Here is an 18,079-nt window from a genome sequence, read left to right as displayed (position 1 = left end):
TATTGTTTCAGACAAGCAAGTTTCTGTTGAGTGTTATTAATGAAATTTCGTTTTCATTTCAAAAAAAAGTAATATTATTACATCCATTTTCAAATTTTTGGTGAAGTCAAGACCATATGGTCCCCATGAACCAAGTGAAACATGTTTTCCTTAATTCATAGCAAAATAAGGAAAAGTATGAACTATTCCATGCAATTCTAACATCAAATAAATAAATAAAAAGTTTAAAAATATGTTTGGATGATAAGATAAGATGAAATGATATGTAAAGAATAATAGTGAAATAATTTATACATAATAGTGAAATTGTTTGAACTAAGATTTTACGAGATTTTGGAAATCGAGACAAAAAATTGAATAAAAATATTATGAACTTAAAATATTGTTATAATATTTTTTTAATATTATTTTTATTTTAAAATTTAAAAAAAGTTGAATCGTTTAGAAATTAGGTGGCTCTATAGCCACCGTTGAATGCTCCTGCTAGGGCCTCTTGCTAGTGCATTTCATGTAATAAATTTTTTTTTTGTTTATTTTTTAACATTTTTAAATATTTAAAAAAATATTAATAATATCATTAAAAAATATTTTCTTATTCATTAAGTTAAAAAATATTTAAAAAAATCCAATGAGAGCCCCTAGCAAGAGAAGTAATATTTATCTAAGATATTTGAAAAAATTATAATGATTAGATAATAAAGTTAAAAATTAAAAATTAAAAATATTTATATCAATAATATTTAAATATTAAAATAAGATCAAATAAAATAAGACGAGAGTATCTTAATACGCAAATTAGGCCTAACACAGGATCGTAGAATCGTATGTTTATAATCATAAAAAACTATTAGATAAATTAATTATTGTATATTTATCATTTATTATTATTATTTTTTTTTTTTGAATATGTCGTCTGGCATCTCGCCGTCTGCCATGGAATTGTTTTTCGTCATAGCGAAAAGGCCCTCGTGGAAAAGCCAAAATGACGCCCATATCCTGATGACTTCTGTGTTCATTGAACCCTGCAAGTACGTTTACCAATCCTTGTCCGTCACAGTCACTCTGGTAAGGTCAGTGCTTTTCTCTCCCTTTCTATATTTCGTTTCTGAGAACGGAAAGGAAATTGAAACGAAGGAGAAAATAAAGCTCTCAACCTTTTTGTGCGTATATTTTTTTCCTCTTTCGCCTGGTTATTGACAACCCTTATGTCAAATTCTTTCTTTTCCTTTATTTTCTTTTCATTTTTTTTTTTATAATTTTTTTCCCTTTCTCTCTACGCATTTGGGCAGAGCATCATGGTTTCTTAGCTTGACCTACTGTTGTTGATAAATTCTGTGTTCACATGAGTGTCATTGTTTTTATCTTTCCTTTTATATTCATTCTTCCCACCCCCCAAATTTAGTTAAAAAGGAAACCAAATTTATGTTTCCCCTATATTCTATTGGAAACCGTACAGACGATTTGAGTTTTTTGTATGTCTTTATGTTAGTCTGAAATAATTCGCTGGTGTTAACTTGATTTCTCTCTTCCCGCGTTTTTCATTTACCTTTTCATGATTATTAGTAATTTAGTGTTTAGGGAATCGGTTAGCCAATTTGACTGTTTTGTTTCCTCCTGTGCAGAATAGAAGTTCTTGGAGATGGGCTTCAAGTCTGTTTATCGATGCTTGCAGGAAATATTTCCAATGGTATTAAACTCATTTCATTGAATAATTGGTATCATAATGAAAGGTCAATTTAATTTAATTTTACTCTCTTTTTTTATAATAATTTTCCGCTTTATTTGGTTGTCTTTATTTGTTCCCACTCAATCTCATGGTAATTTATTTATTACCAATCAAAGAAAAATCATGGTATTTGAAGTTTTGATTAATCTGAATGATAAATTGTGCTTTAGTTTCATTGTCTATGAGTGAAAAGGAGTGTCTTTGTAGTTTATTTGAGCAGCGTTTTCTCCTTGGTATCCGAATATCCTGACACTCTTCAAATGGGATTTAAAGCGAATAATGTTTTCTTTTAATTTTTTTAACCAAATGTTTGTGTAATTGCTCAAGAGTCACCACACTCCTATATTCAATCCAGGGTACTACAATTTGCCTCTTAAATCCTGGACATCACTGTCAAGCCATTCCTTTTGTGAGTGGCATGTCTCACATTCCATACTTTTGGCTGGAGGCTAGCTATGATACCATTTGTAAAGACCCAAGGAAAGCTCAAGCCACATTTGAACTTATACTCCAAAATGATTTGTCAATATGACGAGTGAAGTCCCTCGAAATCATAATAAACAACTAGAACCTCCAGCTAGGCAATATAGGATTCCATTCATAACCCTCCCATAGTCAATCTTGGATATTACAGCTTGGCCTAAGCATTTTACCCACATAGCTTGTCTTGTTTATGTGTTTACTTTTTCTTTCCTGCCTATGTTAATTTGTCTACATTTTCTTCTCTTATATCTTACTCATAAAAATAAATAAATAAATCTTTTCTTCTATCTGACTGAAGATATATTTTGCATCTCATTTTGCATAGGTTGATTCTCGTTTGCTGAGGGTTGTTGCTATTGAAAATTCCAAGGATGCTGACCAAGCTGCGCTTGCTGTTCTTAGTGAGATTATCCCTTATTTTTCCCTTCATTCCATTGGTCCTTCTAATCTTCCTGAGAATGATAATGGTATATTTTATTTGAAAACCTTTCCCCTTCATAATTTCCAGGATTGTGATTTGGTTGATTGTTGTAATTACTTTATGTCCAGGATTATACATGTTTCATTATATGTTGCATCAGCCCTGGATTGTGCCTGGGTTTTCCTTTGTACTTCTGTTTATTTTTTTTCTTATTTTCTTATGCACACAGTTGAATAGCCATTAGATTGGGCAAGTGATGTGATTGATTTATTTATTATACATTACACGATGAATATGCAGTAGGAATTAAGAAGCAGATGGACTTGTTGAGCCAGCAGCAATTAATTGTCACAGCAGATGTGGGGCCCTCTTTAGAACCATGTCCAATAGCTTGTGATGATGCCAAGGAGACTGACCATAGCTCTGGTGTTCATCATGCTGATGCAACACCTATAGTTGAGGCACTGAATGAATCTACAGTTTCAGATATTTATGATGCAAATAAAGTTAACAATCAGCCATGTGGATATACTGAAAATGATGAAGTGATTTTATTGGAAAATGCTCAAGACAACAGTGTCAAAGTGGGGTTGAAGGAGATTGTCAGTGCCACATCAAATGCAATGTTGCATGGAGGTAAGAATTATCAGAAAGAATTTTGTGGCTATACTAAGGGTGAGGATCTGATTTCTCGGGGAAATGGTATCGAAATTGGGTTAGGGATGAACCCCCTTGTCATGACCACACCTTTGATAAATCAAAAGGGTGCTGTCAAGGTCATTGCAAATGATCTGGATCTTGATAGGAAAGATTTTGACTTTCCTATGGATGATGAATCTAATATTTTTGTCCCTGGAGAATGCCAGAAAGAAGAATTGTGCTTAGATAGCTCTGTGGTGAGAAAATCTGTGCCTGTGCCGGTTCCAACATCTATCAAAGAACATACTCTATTGGCCAGTGGTTCCTCAGATGTCACTTTCAGGCAAGACTATTTTGACAGTGAAATGAATGGTGTTGAGGATGAGCCAAAACCGGACACCATAGTTACCCATTCTGACCAAGAATGTAAAATTCATCTTCTTGAAGAGATCATTGTACATGCCAAAAAGAACAAGGTACTCTTAAATTTAGTTTTTATAAGCTTTTGAATAATGCCTTTGACTTAAAGTATAATCCCATCTGTTGTTCCTCATGAACGTCATGTCAAATAGAATTCTATTTCAACTTGATTCACTTAATAGTAGCCAGTAAATGTTTGATCTTTGATACTTTTGTTCAGGCTTAGATCATCCTCATTGGATTAGGCAAATCCAAATATTTGCCTAATATTACATTAAAACACCTGCATTGGATTAGGCAAGTCGAAATAAAATTGGCTTTGAGCTACACTAACTCGCACCTTGGGGTCATATTTGGCGAGTTACTGTAGCTCGATCAAATGTGTATTTTATTCAATTAAGTGTTCCGACCAACTACCCTCTCTCTCTTTTCCCTCGAATTTCTCTATTCCCCTTCCAAGCCGCGCTTTTCTCTCCGTAGATAAAATGAATATTCGTTCTCAACTGTGAACCCATCCGCATACAGCTTGGTCGAGATTTGGCCATTTGGCGCCCAGCCCAGCAGGTGACTGGGGCTTCAGTGGGTAACTTGGGTCAGACACCTGCTGGGTTCGGGGAGAGCTCTGCGAATCGTGACGGGCCGGCCAAGGAATCGAAGGTGCTGGAGCGGAGTGGTGGTGGTGATGGGAAGAAGAGGAAAGAAGTGAGCCCGGAGGACAAGTCCCCGATGATGGTTTCCACTAGTAGTGCCAATGAATTGGTTGGTCGCTTGTTTTTCACTTGTTTGGTTTGATTTTATTTCGCTCGGTACTCCATTTGGTTAATGGGAAATGGAAGCAAGAATTGCAGAATAAATGCTATGATTTTGAGTCTTATTTTTTTTATAAGTAAAAATATTTTATATATATATATCAATAGGAGTAACCAAGTACACTGAACGTATACAAGAAAACTATGATTTTGAGTCTTATGTTCTTGTTGTTTGTGTTTTGGTTTGGATTGATGAAAAGCTTGAATGGAAGGCTTAATTTGAGTGGGCATATTTTTCTGTGTAATTTTTTAAAATGGTGTAAAGTGTTTAAAATTTATGCTCAGAATTCTTTTCTGTCCAAAAAAACTTCCAAAAGAAAGAGGAAACAGAACCAAGTTATGCTGAGCATTTTTGTCATTGCGCTTGACGCCAAATTGGAACTTTCGGATTCAAATGGTTTCTTTTACCACACGTTCTTGGGATTTAGTAGGTCTTTGGATAATTTTTTAAAAAAAGCATGGTCTGCCACAAATATATTATGCGTTTCTTTTTTTTTATTAGAGAATTAAGATTTTGTTGTCTAAACCACGAGGTGGAAGTTTGAATTCTTGTGGAATTAAGCGCCATGGGATGGGTGCAACTTTGATGACTTATTTGTTTATCTGCTTAGTTGTAGTACTCATTTTCAAACTCTAGATTAAAACATGCTTACTCTGTTGGAACAGAAAGAATTAAATGGTAAACAGATAAAACTATCTGGATCCCGAGATGAGAATGAGGGTTCAAGAGCTGAAGTGGAAGCTAGTTCAACGCCTGGCATCAAGTCAGCTGAAGAAAGCACTGAACCTTCCGAGCCACCCAAGCAAGACTATATTCACATGAGAGCGAGAAAGGACCAAGCTACTGATAGCCATAGTCTAGCAGAGAGGGTAATTCCCTTCTGTCTCCTTGAAGTTGTCATTTCCAATCATGTAGTTATTCCAGAAAATAAAAAGCTCGAATTTGATGATATTTTAAGCACAATTATTTGGAAAACAATGTTACTTAGCAGACCCATATTGACAGGTAAGGAGGGAGAAGATCAGTGAGAGGATGAAAATTCTCCGAGATTTGGTCCCTGGATGTAACAAGGTATATAACTTTTCTTGTTGGTTGTTTGATATAGGTACTATTACTGTGATTATGCTGATTAGTTCTATACAATCTAGCATATAAAAAATGATGGATTTTGTCTTTAATAAGTCAAGTTCTCTTTTCTTATATCATAAGTAGATTAGTCTTAATAATATCTATGCAAAAATCTGAAAGCGTGATTTCGGCTTCAACTCTGCTTTGACTGTTTCCTTGCCCTCTGAACAGGTTACTGGAAAAGTCGTTGTCCTTGATGAGATAATTAATTACATCCAGTCGCTGCAACACCAGGTTCAGGTTTGTGTCTCTGTTGCCATTTCACCTCATTATAATTTTCATTAGACTGCAGAACTTGAACTATTGCTGTATTTATTGGATCTTGCAGTTCCTCTCGATGAAGCTTGGAGCAGTTAATTCAAGGATGGGTATGAACCCCACTATTGAGGGCTTTCCTCCGAAAGATGTAAGCTTGCGTGCACTGATTCATAATCCAACATATTGTATTGTTTGTGCTGGAAGGAGTTATGGACAGGTTTTATTTGTAATTATATTGAGGTTTTATTTGTGTTTATTTGTTTTGTTTGCACTTATATTGTGGATTGTGATTGTGAGAATATGGTTGTGAGAGGATATGGACAGTCTGAAAGGGTTCTTTTTTTTTTTAGTGCTCTCTTTAATCGATGCAAGATGGTAATTACTACACTTGGTGCAAAAGAAACTATCACGACACGTTAGCTGCAGGGGCTGTTGGAAACGTCCTCTACAAATACTGATTCATAATACATTCAATTCATTGTCATCAAATCACCATTGAAAATATGATTTGGCTGGTAATTAAGACAATTATATGGAATTTTAGATGAGTTTGATCAAAGATTTTTTTAGATATTAGCGTTAAATGACCATTGAAAATATGATTGTTTAAACAATAATTTATTTAGAATATGATTATTAATTAACATATGATCGGTAGAACTGAAAAATGTGACAAATAAATTAGGTAAAAAAATAATAATTAATAATATTTTAGTATTATAGAGAGAGTATATGGATAATCCAATGTGGGAATAGGTTTTGAATGGAATAGGCCAAAGTATGTGATATTAGCCAAAATTTGACTGCTCTTAGCATATATATGTTTTCACTGTGAAGCTTGCCAATTAATCTGATTCAGTTCCTTGTGACTTTTCTCTACTTTCAATGCAGTGATATCAATACAAAATCCTCTGCATTTCTTTATAAACACTTGAAGAGTTCTGTAAATTTCTTGCTTCCAGTTGTTATGCTCTGCATATGGTTATATTCCAATTGTTTTTCATGCCTAGTTAAATTCAAATTCTTTGAAATGCTTGTTTGTATCCCTGATTCAAATTTAAATTCTTTCATGGCAAGCTATTTGTGTTTTATTACTTAAAAAAGAATGAAGATGCTTGAGAATCTATGAAGATCTTTAGTTCTAGATTAGAGATACAAACACGGTCAGACGATTAACAGATAGATAAAAGGATAGAGAGAGACATTTGTATACAAAGTTATTATGTCTGTAATTTCTCCTGTATTGACTCAATAAGTTTTTTGAGTTTTTAGATAAATAAATTATAATTGAAGTGTCCTTGCTCCCAGCTGGCCAGTCAGTCATTAAGCTCTGCATATTGGCATATTCCAATCAGTTTTTTGCCTAGTTAAATTCAAATTCCTTGAGGCGATGAAGATACTGTTTTTTCCTAAAGCAAGACGATGAAGATACTTGATGTTGTGGAACCTCTGTAGAGGTGGTTATAGTCAAACCTTTTTCAATGCAATTTATAAACTGGATTGTAGCTTATGTAATCTTTGAGAGTTTATGAAGATCTACTTCCTAGATTAGAGAAGCACACGCTTCCAGTTAATACAGCATAGGAAAGGACACAGAGGAAGGCACAAGGATATAATTTTACATATGCATATTTATTATGTTTGTAATTTCTCCCATACTCACTCATTTGAGTGCAACCTAGTGGTCAAAGGTTGGGCTTGGGATGAGCTGTAGACTTAGACATCTTGGGTTTGGTTTTTGCACTACGAGTTCCCATAAATTACTTTATACACAATTCTGGTGAGTGGTATTGTATTCCCAGGTTTATGGCTTGCCTTGGTGAGGTTCCAAGTCAACGAAGAAAACAAAACAAAATATTTTCCTGTACTCCAACTTCAGGGTGATAACGCTGAGTTTTTTGATCAAAATAATTATGACCTTGGGTTTGAGTCCTTTATCTTCTTTGCCAATCTCTTTGCAACAAAAGGAAGGAAGTTGTGTTCATTTGGGAGGCTCTTTGAAAGTTCATGAAAACTCGAATATGATCGTGTATTATATTTAGGTGGTTAAATTAGGCAAAACGGTATTGTAATGTGACTTTGAAATTTTGAATAGGGAATGATGCATGATGTAAATGATGACTTTGAAATTTTGAACAGGGAGGGTTTCAGATGTTTCATCGTTGTTGAGGTGGACTTAACCCATGCCTAATGTTAGCTCTATTTAATGCATACAGATATGTCGAGTAAACTATAATCTATAAATATTTGTTGCCATCTGACTCCTTCATGCTATGGATCATTTTAATTGAAAGTCACTGATCAGTTACCTATGGTGCAGAAAACCTTGCTTTCAGCCATGGAGAGAGTGATCAACATGATGAGAGAAATGGAATTCCAGGAGAAAGCTGCAGAGCAAGCCAAAGCAGAAGCTTGTCAGGGAGGGCTGGATATTCTGGTCAGGGTGGAAGAAATGAAACAAACGTTGGCACATGCAAAGGAAGCAAATAACATGGTTGTAAAATAACAATTGAATACATAGTATTTAGAATTGCTGATTTTTGGATTGATATGTTCTTTAGTTAATAATGATAAAAACTGAGCCTATAGCTCTACCTTTGCAGCATGCAGGAGAAGTGTATGGAGAGAAGGCAATTTTAGCAACTGAAGTGAGGGATCTTCAATCTCAGCTGCTCAGCATGTCTGATGAAAGGGATAGATCCCTTGCAATACTTGATGAGGTATTTAAAATTTTGTTACCCCTCATCACCGAACACCATGCCTTTTGACCACCAGTTGATTGTCATTATTGTAGCGGTGTTTGCTTTTGTAATTATTTGTTTACCTTGCCTTCTCCATGAGGGTGGGAAAGGGGGAGGAGATAAACATTGAGATAGAAAACTCTTAAGTAAGCCTTTTTCCGATTTTCCCTCAAAGGAGTTGGAGCTTAATAGAAGATTCATCTCTTGCCCTTTTCTTGTACCTTTGTAACAAAAGGAAAATACCCAAACTTATCTTTTCTCTTTATTTACTCTTTCCCCTATATCTTATGCATAAGAAGTTTATTTTCCCTAAACACATTATCATAATTAATACAGTTCAGACGATCTTGAAGACGATCAGACAAGAAATGAGATGATAACTAAGAGTGGGGCCGGATTGACTAACCTAACCCTTAAGGGGGCCTTGTCATAGTTGGGTGCTCTGCTTTAGTGTGATTGATGAAGGCTAGGCTGGGTTTGGTAATATCAAAACAAATGAGAAGAGATCGGGGTCGAAAATTGGTTTTGGTTTGAGATTTCCAAAAGAAGGTTTGAATCATGTCTTCTTTGCACAGCAATCACATAATCTTTCTCACCTGTGCAAAGAAGGGTTTGGCTAGCCCAACTAAGTTGCTCTAACCCTATTAAAAAGTTCGAAATGATTTCAACAATATTATCCATGAATAACGATGGTTCTATGTCCGTTTGTATGAAGGGTATGACAAGATGTGACCAAATTGGAAGATTTGTTACTTTTGGGTTTTCTTGTTTCCCTTCCAGATGCACCTAACTCTGGAGGCACGAGTAGCCACAGCAGAAGAGTTGAGGAAAGCAGCTGAGCAGGAAAGGATAGAAAAAGAAGAATCCGCTCAAAATGCTCTTGCCATACAAGAAGCGATTATGCAGAAGGTCATTCAGGAGTCAAAGATGCTAGAAGATAAGGCAGAGGAGAATTCCAGGGTAGCTACTTTGTTTGCTCATTGTGGCCCTTTTCTTCAAGTAAAAAGAAATGACAATGATTTATGATGTAATCAAATTATGCTTTCTTGCAGTTACGGGAGTTTCTGATGGACCGAGGTCGAATTGTCGATATGCTGCAGTAAGTTTAATTCTGTTTCGTTCAAATGAAGTTTGTACCCGCACTTCATTGTACAGACAATCATTAGTAGGCTTCTGCATACTCTCTCGCTCCCTTAGTGTGCTGGGGAAGCGAGAGGGTGTGTGCGCACGCAAATGCGCGTTGTGTGTGCAGCCATTCATTGTTCTTGGAAATATTTGGTCAAATGAACTATATTTTAAATTTGATGCAACTCGTTTGTTGTGTCACATTTGTTATAATCAGGGCCCTGAATATGGTGTCAGTTTAGTGGGTGTAGGGAGCACAAAATTTTTTACAAACATATTTTTATATTTTCTCTGGTCATGAATCTCTTTTCCTCTGCATTTTTTTTTTCCTTAATTTTAAAACTAGTATCAACTAAGTTGAAACCTGAATGTAGAACATTGTATTTTCCCAGTTTTTTATTCCCCTTTTATTTCAATTGAAACATTTGTTTGGGCAACATTTTAGTGAAAACATTTGTCTCATATCCAAATTATTCTTGTTGAGTAAAACCACATATTTGTTTTGTTGGTATCAGTTTCTCCTTGGTCCATATCTATGCATGTATGTATTAAATTTTACGAGTGCTGCTTCTGAACTTGGTATGATATTTGAAAAATGTTTACTGTCCTGTTACCTTTCCTGGTGCAGAGGAGAGCTTTCCATCATATGTCAGGATGTGAGGCTGCTGAAAGAGAAGTTTGATGACTATGTTCCATTAAGCCAATCCTTTTCATCTAGCCAGACTAGCTGCATCTTAGCTACTACTGAAAGAGAAGTTTATGTGAAAACCGAGGCATCTGATCTGGTTCCTGAGCACAGGTTAGCTTCCTCAGCCTCTTCCCTCAAAAGTGTGGCGCCCGTTTCGGTTCCTAAGACAATTAGCCCAACAACCTCCGTTGACTGCCTATCGATGGACAGCAGAATTGAAGAGGAAAGAGCTAGAGCTAGAGCTGAACGCCAAGCTCTTTTGGATGAAGGGTGGGATTTCTTGGACAAAGATGCAGAATTGGAGAGCTAAGTTGCAGATATTGGGAATGCTACAGTATATATCTAATAGAAGTTATTATTTATCAAAATTAAAATATATCTAATAGAAGTTATTTACAAGATACGTACGTGCAAGTGGTCTTTCAAAACCTTTTATGATTGTAGTATGGCCCTGAGGGATTGATTGTGAACCATTTTCATATGCAGTGAATTGGTACCAATTTGTACAGTGCAAATGTAAGACAATGGACAGTTTATTGGAGTGTTAATAATTTAAAGTTTAAAGTGTGTAATGTGAGATGATGAGTAGAATCACTCTAATAGAGTCAACTGAGATTGCCAGCAGAGACCATACCTAATTTTCCATTACTCTGCAGGAAGCCTTAAATAAGGAAAATGTTTTTTTTAAGAAAGATGTAAAAGAATATAACAGTAGAAGGTTTAAAAGTCAAAAACTATAGAACGGACGAGCAAAGTTCCATGCTTTGAGCTTTGAAGTTAATATGGCATAATATCTTATACATATAAATCTATGCTAGATTAGTAATTTAAATGATAAAAATATTTTTCAGCATAATTAAGTAGTATATATTATTATTATGACAATTTAGAACTAATGATAATTATTTAGTAATGATCAAAGTAAGATAATTGATGATTTAGTTTTATATAATTAAAGCTTATTCCTATTAAAAAAATAAAAATTAAGCTTATACTTTGAAAATTATAATGTATAGACAGATATGAATAGTATAAACGTATTTTTTTTCTTTTCATATCAATGGTAACGGCTGGCTTTGTGTTGTCCCATCGTATTTTAGGAATTGTTTTAGAATTTTTCAAATTTTTTTTAATATTTTTCGAGCTTTTTAGTATTTTCTTTACCAAATATAATCTTAAAAAATTATATTCAAGGATAAAGCCATTTTGCTGCCCGGGCGGTACCGCTTGAGTGTACTGCTCAGGAAAAAAATAATTTTTTTTTATTTAGTGATTAAGAAATGGATTTTAAGTGTATTGGTGTATTTTTTTTTACTTAATGATTAAGAAAATAATTAAAAAATTGTGAAAAAAAAAATTGAAAAAAATAAAATAAAAATTTTGCACTGGGCGGTAAGCCCAGCGGTAAGGGTGAGTAGCCCCACCCTATATTCAAACATATTTTCAACTTTGTCTATCCACTTCTACAAACTCCAATACAATAATTTTTTAAAAACAAATATTCAGAATTTTTCTCTTCTTTTCAAAAACCTAATCTCAAACAAATTTCCAAAATCATCATATATTTCCAAATATTTTTTATAATCAAACTAAGAAGCAAAAAGAGTGTGTTTTTCTATAAAAACTTCATCAATTCCAATTATTTAGGCTCTTTTAGATATTAAGTTAAGTTGAGATGAGTTGAGATTTTTATGAATAATAGTAAGTTGAGATGGCAGATTGAGTTTTGTGGAATCTGCCTAAGATAAGTTTTGATGTGTTTAAATGTTAAGATAAATTAATTAAATGTATTTATTGAAAGTTAAAAATAGTTGTGGGTCTCATACGTAAAGAGTTGCTAAGTTGAAAAAGGTTGTGAGTCCCACTTGTAAAAAGTTTTGAGTTGAAATGAGTTTAATGATTTGAGAGTTAGATATTTAAACGTTAGAGTCAACTTAAAATTAGACTCCAAGTTCCAAACGTGGTCTTTGATTCCATTCTTCATTCCAACCTAATAAATCGGTGACTTAATATGGACCATTAAATAATCCTACCTAAATAAATTATGATTTATTAAATAAATAAATAATTTCTGATTTATATGGTTTATGATTCAAATACCCCAATAAAATTTGGGCATATTATGGAAATCATGGGTCCCATCTAAACTAAATTGAGAGCTATGGTTCCTTTTCATGGACAGTAAGCTGAACGAATTTATATATATAATAATAGGCTCCGACTCTCTTCTTATGAGTCTGAGACAGTACTTGTAAAGTATTATCACATTAATTTATCATTCTTTTCTACAATCAACATCGAAATTTGAAATTTTAATTCGTTGTTACAGTTGGGATCGATGTAATAATTATTAGTTGCTTGTAGAATATTTTTAATTTCCAATAATTTTAATTTGGAGAACCAGCCTAAGCCACCAAATATCATCAAAGTTATTGTATATTCCACTCATATGATTGGTTGCGTCACTTTTTTTTAATATAAAATAATTTTTTTAATCAATCATATTAGTAGAATGTTCAAAAAAATATACAAAAGTGACTATGTAACAGAACTCACATATATCTTCATTTTATTATCCCCACTTTTTAATTTTATTTTATCTTATTTTTTAGGAAATGTAATTATTACCCTACTGAAAATAAAGCTTGAATTGCCCACAAAGAAAAATAAATAAATATACAAAAAATTTAAAAATAAATAAAAATAAAAAATAAGTTTGAATTGGATCATATTGAGGGTAGATGCAGTAAGAGGGTATCCCTGGCATTAAGTAGGAATGAGTTCCCAGAGACCTCTTCCATCTGAATGGGATTCATTATTGGAAAACTGAGGCAAATTCTTCTCCAGTACTTCTTTTTAAGAAAGAAATATAATGGTGAGGGCATGGATCAGTTGTTGGCTTCTTTCTTAAACAACTTGACATCCCCCAAAAACAGCAAATAATTACAGCTAAATTGCTTTACTGATCATATGATAATAGAAGTTTGCTTGCATTGCTTCGTTAGTACATCGTGAAATATACATATATATATATATATATATATATATTCGGTATGTCAATAACCAGACTTATAAATACATTTATTTTTGCGTAACAAATACGTGAGAAAAATAAAACTAAAAAGAAAAAATGGAAACCAATTCAGGTCTGTTCCTGAAGTACATGATCTGTCATCTAACCTAATTGAGTTGTAAATACTACTACAATTAATCAATCTCTGGTTTTAGTGGTAATACTCTAGCTTAGCTTAGCCGATGATGAAGGTAGATCTCATGAGTAGTACTCCAACTCCAATAGCAAGCATATATAATTTAGTCGTGCCAACACAAAAGAATCACAGTGCATCTCCATATGATATAAAGCCGAGCCCTCTGCTGTCTTATTTGCTTCGAACCCCTCGGCCATGACCTGACCTTCAAACTTCTTGTCGAGAATGTGCTGCTACTACCTCCCATATCTCTCTCTCTCTCTCTCTCTCTCTCTCTCTCTCTCTCTCTCTCTCTCTCTCTCTCTCTCTCTCTCTCTCTCTCTCTCTCTCTCTCTATATATATATATATATATATATATCTTCTGATCAAGAATCAGACTTTGTGAAGTAATTCTAATGTTGGTGGATGAAGTTTTTGCATGGAGTTCTACTTGATCATTTGCTGTTGGTTTGAAGGGTTGAGTGCATTTATATATATAGCTAGGGATCATCAGAGTAGGGGAAGATAAGAGAGAATCAATATTGAGTGGTGGATGACAAATATTGTGGGCCCATGGGTTAATGAGACTAATGGGGTGGGTCTCACTTTCTAAGAAAGATGACAAACCAGACCTATTGACTATGAGGTTGTCTCCATTCCAAACCCACCCGAGAAGGACTTCCCATCAACTTCTTCTCATTGAGGGTCATCCCTGTCTACCACAAATATGGCAATCCATGCATGCATGCATTCATATATTCCCTTTTTTCTCAAAAATAAAATAAAATACCGAGCTTTGTTTTTAGAATTAGTTTGATTTTTTTAAGAGAAATAATTTTTACAGTCATATATAGAATGTGTAAATCTCACGGACTCTTTAAGAAAAAAATACAACTTACCGAATTTTTTTTAGAACTGTTCTGATTTTTCAAAATCCAATAACATCAGCAATTATTCATACTAGTTGATTATTTTAAGTGATATCACTTGATCGACTACGTACGCTTGGGACTATGATCTCTTCAATATCATTTTTCAACTCTTAAATTAATAAATCTCAAGTCTGAATTAAGTTTAAATTCAGCTACGACCACTTAATTATTTTTTAACTCTATATGATAAATCTTGGAAGCTTAAAGGCCATTCGTTGTTGGGAGTTGTGTATTCCTCCATTTCGAAAAAAAAAAATAGTTTAATTTTTAATGTAGTTTATACAATTAATAAAAAGTTTTATACGACAACAAATAGATGAATGAAAAGTTAGTCATATGAACTTATAGTTCATATATAAATTCGTATCCAAATTTACTAAATAGAAACTTGATAAAATAATAAAAAATAAGTAAGCCACTATATATATATAGAAATATGTGTGTAGCAAAATAAAATAAAATAAAATAAAACAACTTTGGACTAAACTATTATTGTAATCTCTTTGAAAAAAGTGAATAAATACAGAATTCATATAAAAAAATTAATTAATTTTTTAATATTAGACGACCTTATTCTTTTTCAAAATGATTGCACGATACTTGCATACTCTACAACTGTATGTAGCATTAATCGATTGATTATCATATTAGGGACGCTACAAATTAAAGGAGTATAGAAGAATTATTATTAAATATTATTTGAGATTATATATTACCAAACATATTATTTTCCCGTATCAATTAAGCCCCCATCTACATCCAAAATTATTGGCATTTTTAATTAGGGGAAACATAGTGGGGTCACATATTATATTGCATTGAGTGGGTAAGTGGCTGTTGTGATCACTTGATTTAAGTGCCAAGCTGTTTCTACGTACACCCAAACCATATTTCATTAATGAATAATGGTAGTATGCATCCTTATTTTGACTGATCATATATTTAATTTAAAAAAAATTACTTACTGATTAAAGAAGCGACTATTAGTGTATTGATATTTTTTTTATTTTTTAAAAAATTTTAAACATTATAAAAAAATATTTAAAAAGGAAAAAAAGAAAAAAAGTGCAATTTGTACTAGGGGGCACACATAGTGGGCAAATTCAAGGCATAGTAGCACCACCCTTCATTAATATTTAATATTAAAAAAATCTATTTACAAGAAGTGTAAATAATATTTAGTAAAAATATATGGTAATGATTTGATTTAAAAGATTAATTTTAAAATTTGAATTTTATAAATTAAATCTTACAACACAAGTAACATGGATGTTAATGGTATGTTCGATCTACACATTATCGATTTACAAATAAAAGAACTCATATTTAATTAATAGACTATCCATTCTTATTCTAAATTATATATATATATATTATATATATATATATATATATTAGAAGTCGTGATGTTAATTAAGCATAAGAACAGCATTTTAAATGTATTACGATATTGATTGAAAATATTATCACAAGATTTTTGGTATTTTCATTCATGAGAATAAGGTATAATTTCAAAGATAAGATGATCATAGGCAACCAACGCATGAGTTCATGCAAAGTAAAAGCTAGCGTAGTATGGAGTCCAAGTCAAATATTCCATGCAACATGATGCCGGCCACATATCATTGCCAGCTTGCGGCCGGCAGGGACAGAGCAGTTCAAAGTCATTTCCTTGCATCTCTATCTCATTGAACCACAAGCCCTACCCAATTCATCTTTAAGCCAGCACAATGGGTTGAGCACTCGGCCATATGTGACCTTGAGGGTCGACATGTTTGGCCAAGCTGAGCTACCCCTATTCGATTTAAGTGGGTTTGGGTTGAAATACGTATGCTCCTAGTGACCCTAGTCACTGTCCATGGGAACCCCACACGAATGATATTCAATTTCTGGGTCAGACCCACGTGTTAATATTTATCATAATTTATGATGGAAATTAAATAAAAATTAGAGGGATAAGGTTTAATTGTGTGGTGGAACAATGTGGCATAGATAATATTGTGTAGCCTTATATTAGAGCACCCACATTAGTTTATGTATATGTATATGTAAAGTCACCTCTTTTGAAAATCCACTTTGTCATTGAAACAAAATTTTCACATTGGTTTATGGATATTTGAGACAAAATAATAATAAAATATATATATATTTTTTTTTTTTTTGCCTAATTTGTTTTGATGGAGTTCGCAATTTTCATGTCCTGGGTTAATACATGTATTGTTTTAATACATAAAATCTGCACCCAGTTCATGTATTAGCTGTACTCCGAACCTGTATATGAAATTTCTTGCATACAAATTTAGCAATTCCATATATAATAAAATATATCAAATTTATATACACCAAAAATGATTCCCATGTGCTCATAAACGGCACATATTAATATGTACTCAAAACTTACATGTGATTAACATCAACTTCAAAACTTACATGTGACTAATTTCATGTATCAAAATCAACTTAATACAAGTTTCAAAAAGTTGATTTTGATACAAATTCATTACAATACAAATTTCTCCAAGCAACAACCAAAATAGCAAACACCAACCAGTTTAGAATACACCAAAGCAACAACCAAAACAGCAACTAGTGACTCCAGCAACCAGAATAGAATACACCAAAGCAGCAACTAGCAGTACAACAATACCCAAAACATGTCGCCACAAAAAAAAAAAAAAAATTATCAAAAACTGCACAAAACAAAGTATACAACTACGTATGAGATATGACCTTATTTTTTTATTCCTCAATAATTTCCATGTGAGGATTATGAAAATACCCTTACTGCATAAAATTCATGGAACCAATATCCAATTTCATAATTTCCATAATCATTTTTGGGGGATGGGATTCAAGTTCTATGCCGTACACTTACACGACTTGGTGGGAGGTGATCGGTATGGAATGCATAGATATTATGTTTTGGGTACAGAATGTTGTGTTCATGCACCCTTATCCATTTCGCACGTGAAATTAAACATTATAAATCCAAGCTATCGGGGGAAGCTTTCTTTATGGCGTGGTATAATAGTTTCTAGGACGAGAAAAAAAAAAAATCAACAAAAAATATCAATCTCCGACGAGCTTAGCTCCTAATAGAAAATGCCTAAATTCCTTGATCCGACGAGTTTAGCTACTTTACTTGATTTTGCAAACCATGACACAACAAATGTTTGACTGTAGTGATGATCTCCAACTAATGGCACAATTCGAGAGAGTGAAAGCATAAACTGTCATAGATCTCCTTCTATTTTAGATTTTTAACAGCATAATAAGCAACGTAGCAAATATGATATGTGTCGGCCAATAAAGAAAATATTACATGTAGCATTTATAATAGATCAGCTACTATATTTAAAAAATACTAATAAAACCTAAAATTATATTTTAAAACTTGAAAACCACTAAATAAGTTAAAATAATAAGAATGGTGTTAAGGGATATTTCTTCTTTCCCTAAGTGGTTGCACCAACCAGCATGGGAGGGAACACATTCCTCACCCTCCGATCCTCGCAGGGT

General features: G+C 33.2%; 1 protein-coding gene across 10 annotated transcripts; it reads left to right on the top strand.

The window, feature by feature from the left end:
- Nucleotides 1-964: 964 nt before the first annotated feature.
- On the top strand, nucleotides 965-11,016 carry LOC122318492. 10 transcript variants are annotated; one of them, XM_043135895.1, is made up of 15 exons: nucleotides 1,051-1,160; nucleotides 1,623-1,687; nucleotides 2,535-2,676; nucleotides 2,931-3,745; nucleotides 4,215-4,448; nucleotides 5,165-5,368; nucleotides 5,505-5,570; nucleotides 5,799-5,867; nucleotides 5,956-6,033; nucleotides 8,206-8,379; nucleotides 8,489-8,605; nucleotides 9,407-9,586; nucleotides 9,679-9,725; nucleotides 10,380-10,550; nucleotides 10,653-11,016. In XM_043135895.1, the coding sequence occupies exons 2-15, from the start codon at nucleotides 1,640-1,642 to the stop codon at nucleotides 10,747-10,749; spliced, it is 2,442 nt and encodes an 813-aa protein (XP_042991829.1). In that variant the 5' UTR covers nucleotides 1,051-1,160; nucleotides 1,623-1,639; the 3' UTR covers nucleotides 10,750-11,016. The 10 variants fall into 10 exon arrangements, with proteins under 10 accessions (XP_042991824.1, XP_042991825.1, XP_042991829.1 ...); XM_043135890.1 differs by having other exon boundaries at nucleotides 965-1,070; nucleotides 10,380-11,016; XM_043135891.1 differs by having other exon boundaries at nucleotides 1,012-1,065; nucleotides 10,380-11,016.
- The last annotated feature ends 7,063 nt before the right edge of the window (nucleotides 11,017-18,079 follow it).

Source organism: Carya illinoinensis, chromosome 8 (assembly GCF_018687715.1).
Source record: "Carya illinoinensis cultivar Pawnee chromosome 8, C.illinoinensisPawnee_v1, whole genome shotgun sequence".
Taxonomy (NCBI): Eukaryota; Viridiplantae; Streptophyta; class Magnoliopsida; order Fagales; family Juglandaceae; genus Carya; species Carya illinoinensis.
The sequence above is the reverse complement of the archived record's forward strand: the minus strand, read 5'-3'. Positions and strand labels throughout refer to the sequence as shown.

Coding starts and splice junctions, on each gene's coding strand:
- LOC122318492 (XM_043135890.1), top strand. CDS start 1,640: ATGGGCTTCAAGTCTGTTTATCGATGCTTGCAGGAAATATTTCCAATG. Junction 5,369..5,504: donor GCCATAGTCTAGCAGAGAGG/GTAATTCCCTTC, acceptor CCATATTGACAG/GTAAGGAGGGAGAAGATCAG. Junction 8,606..9,406: donor CCCTTGCAATACTTGATGAG/GTATTTAAAATT, acceptor TTTCCCTTCCAG/ATGCACCTAACTCTGGAGGC.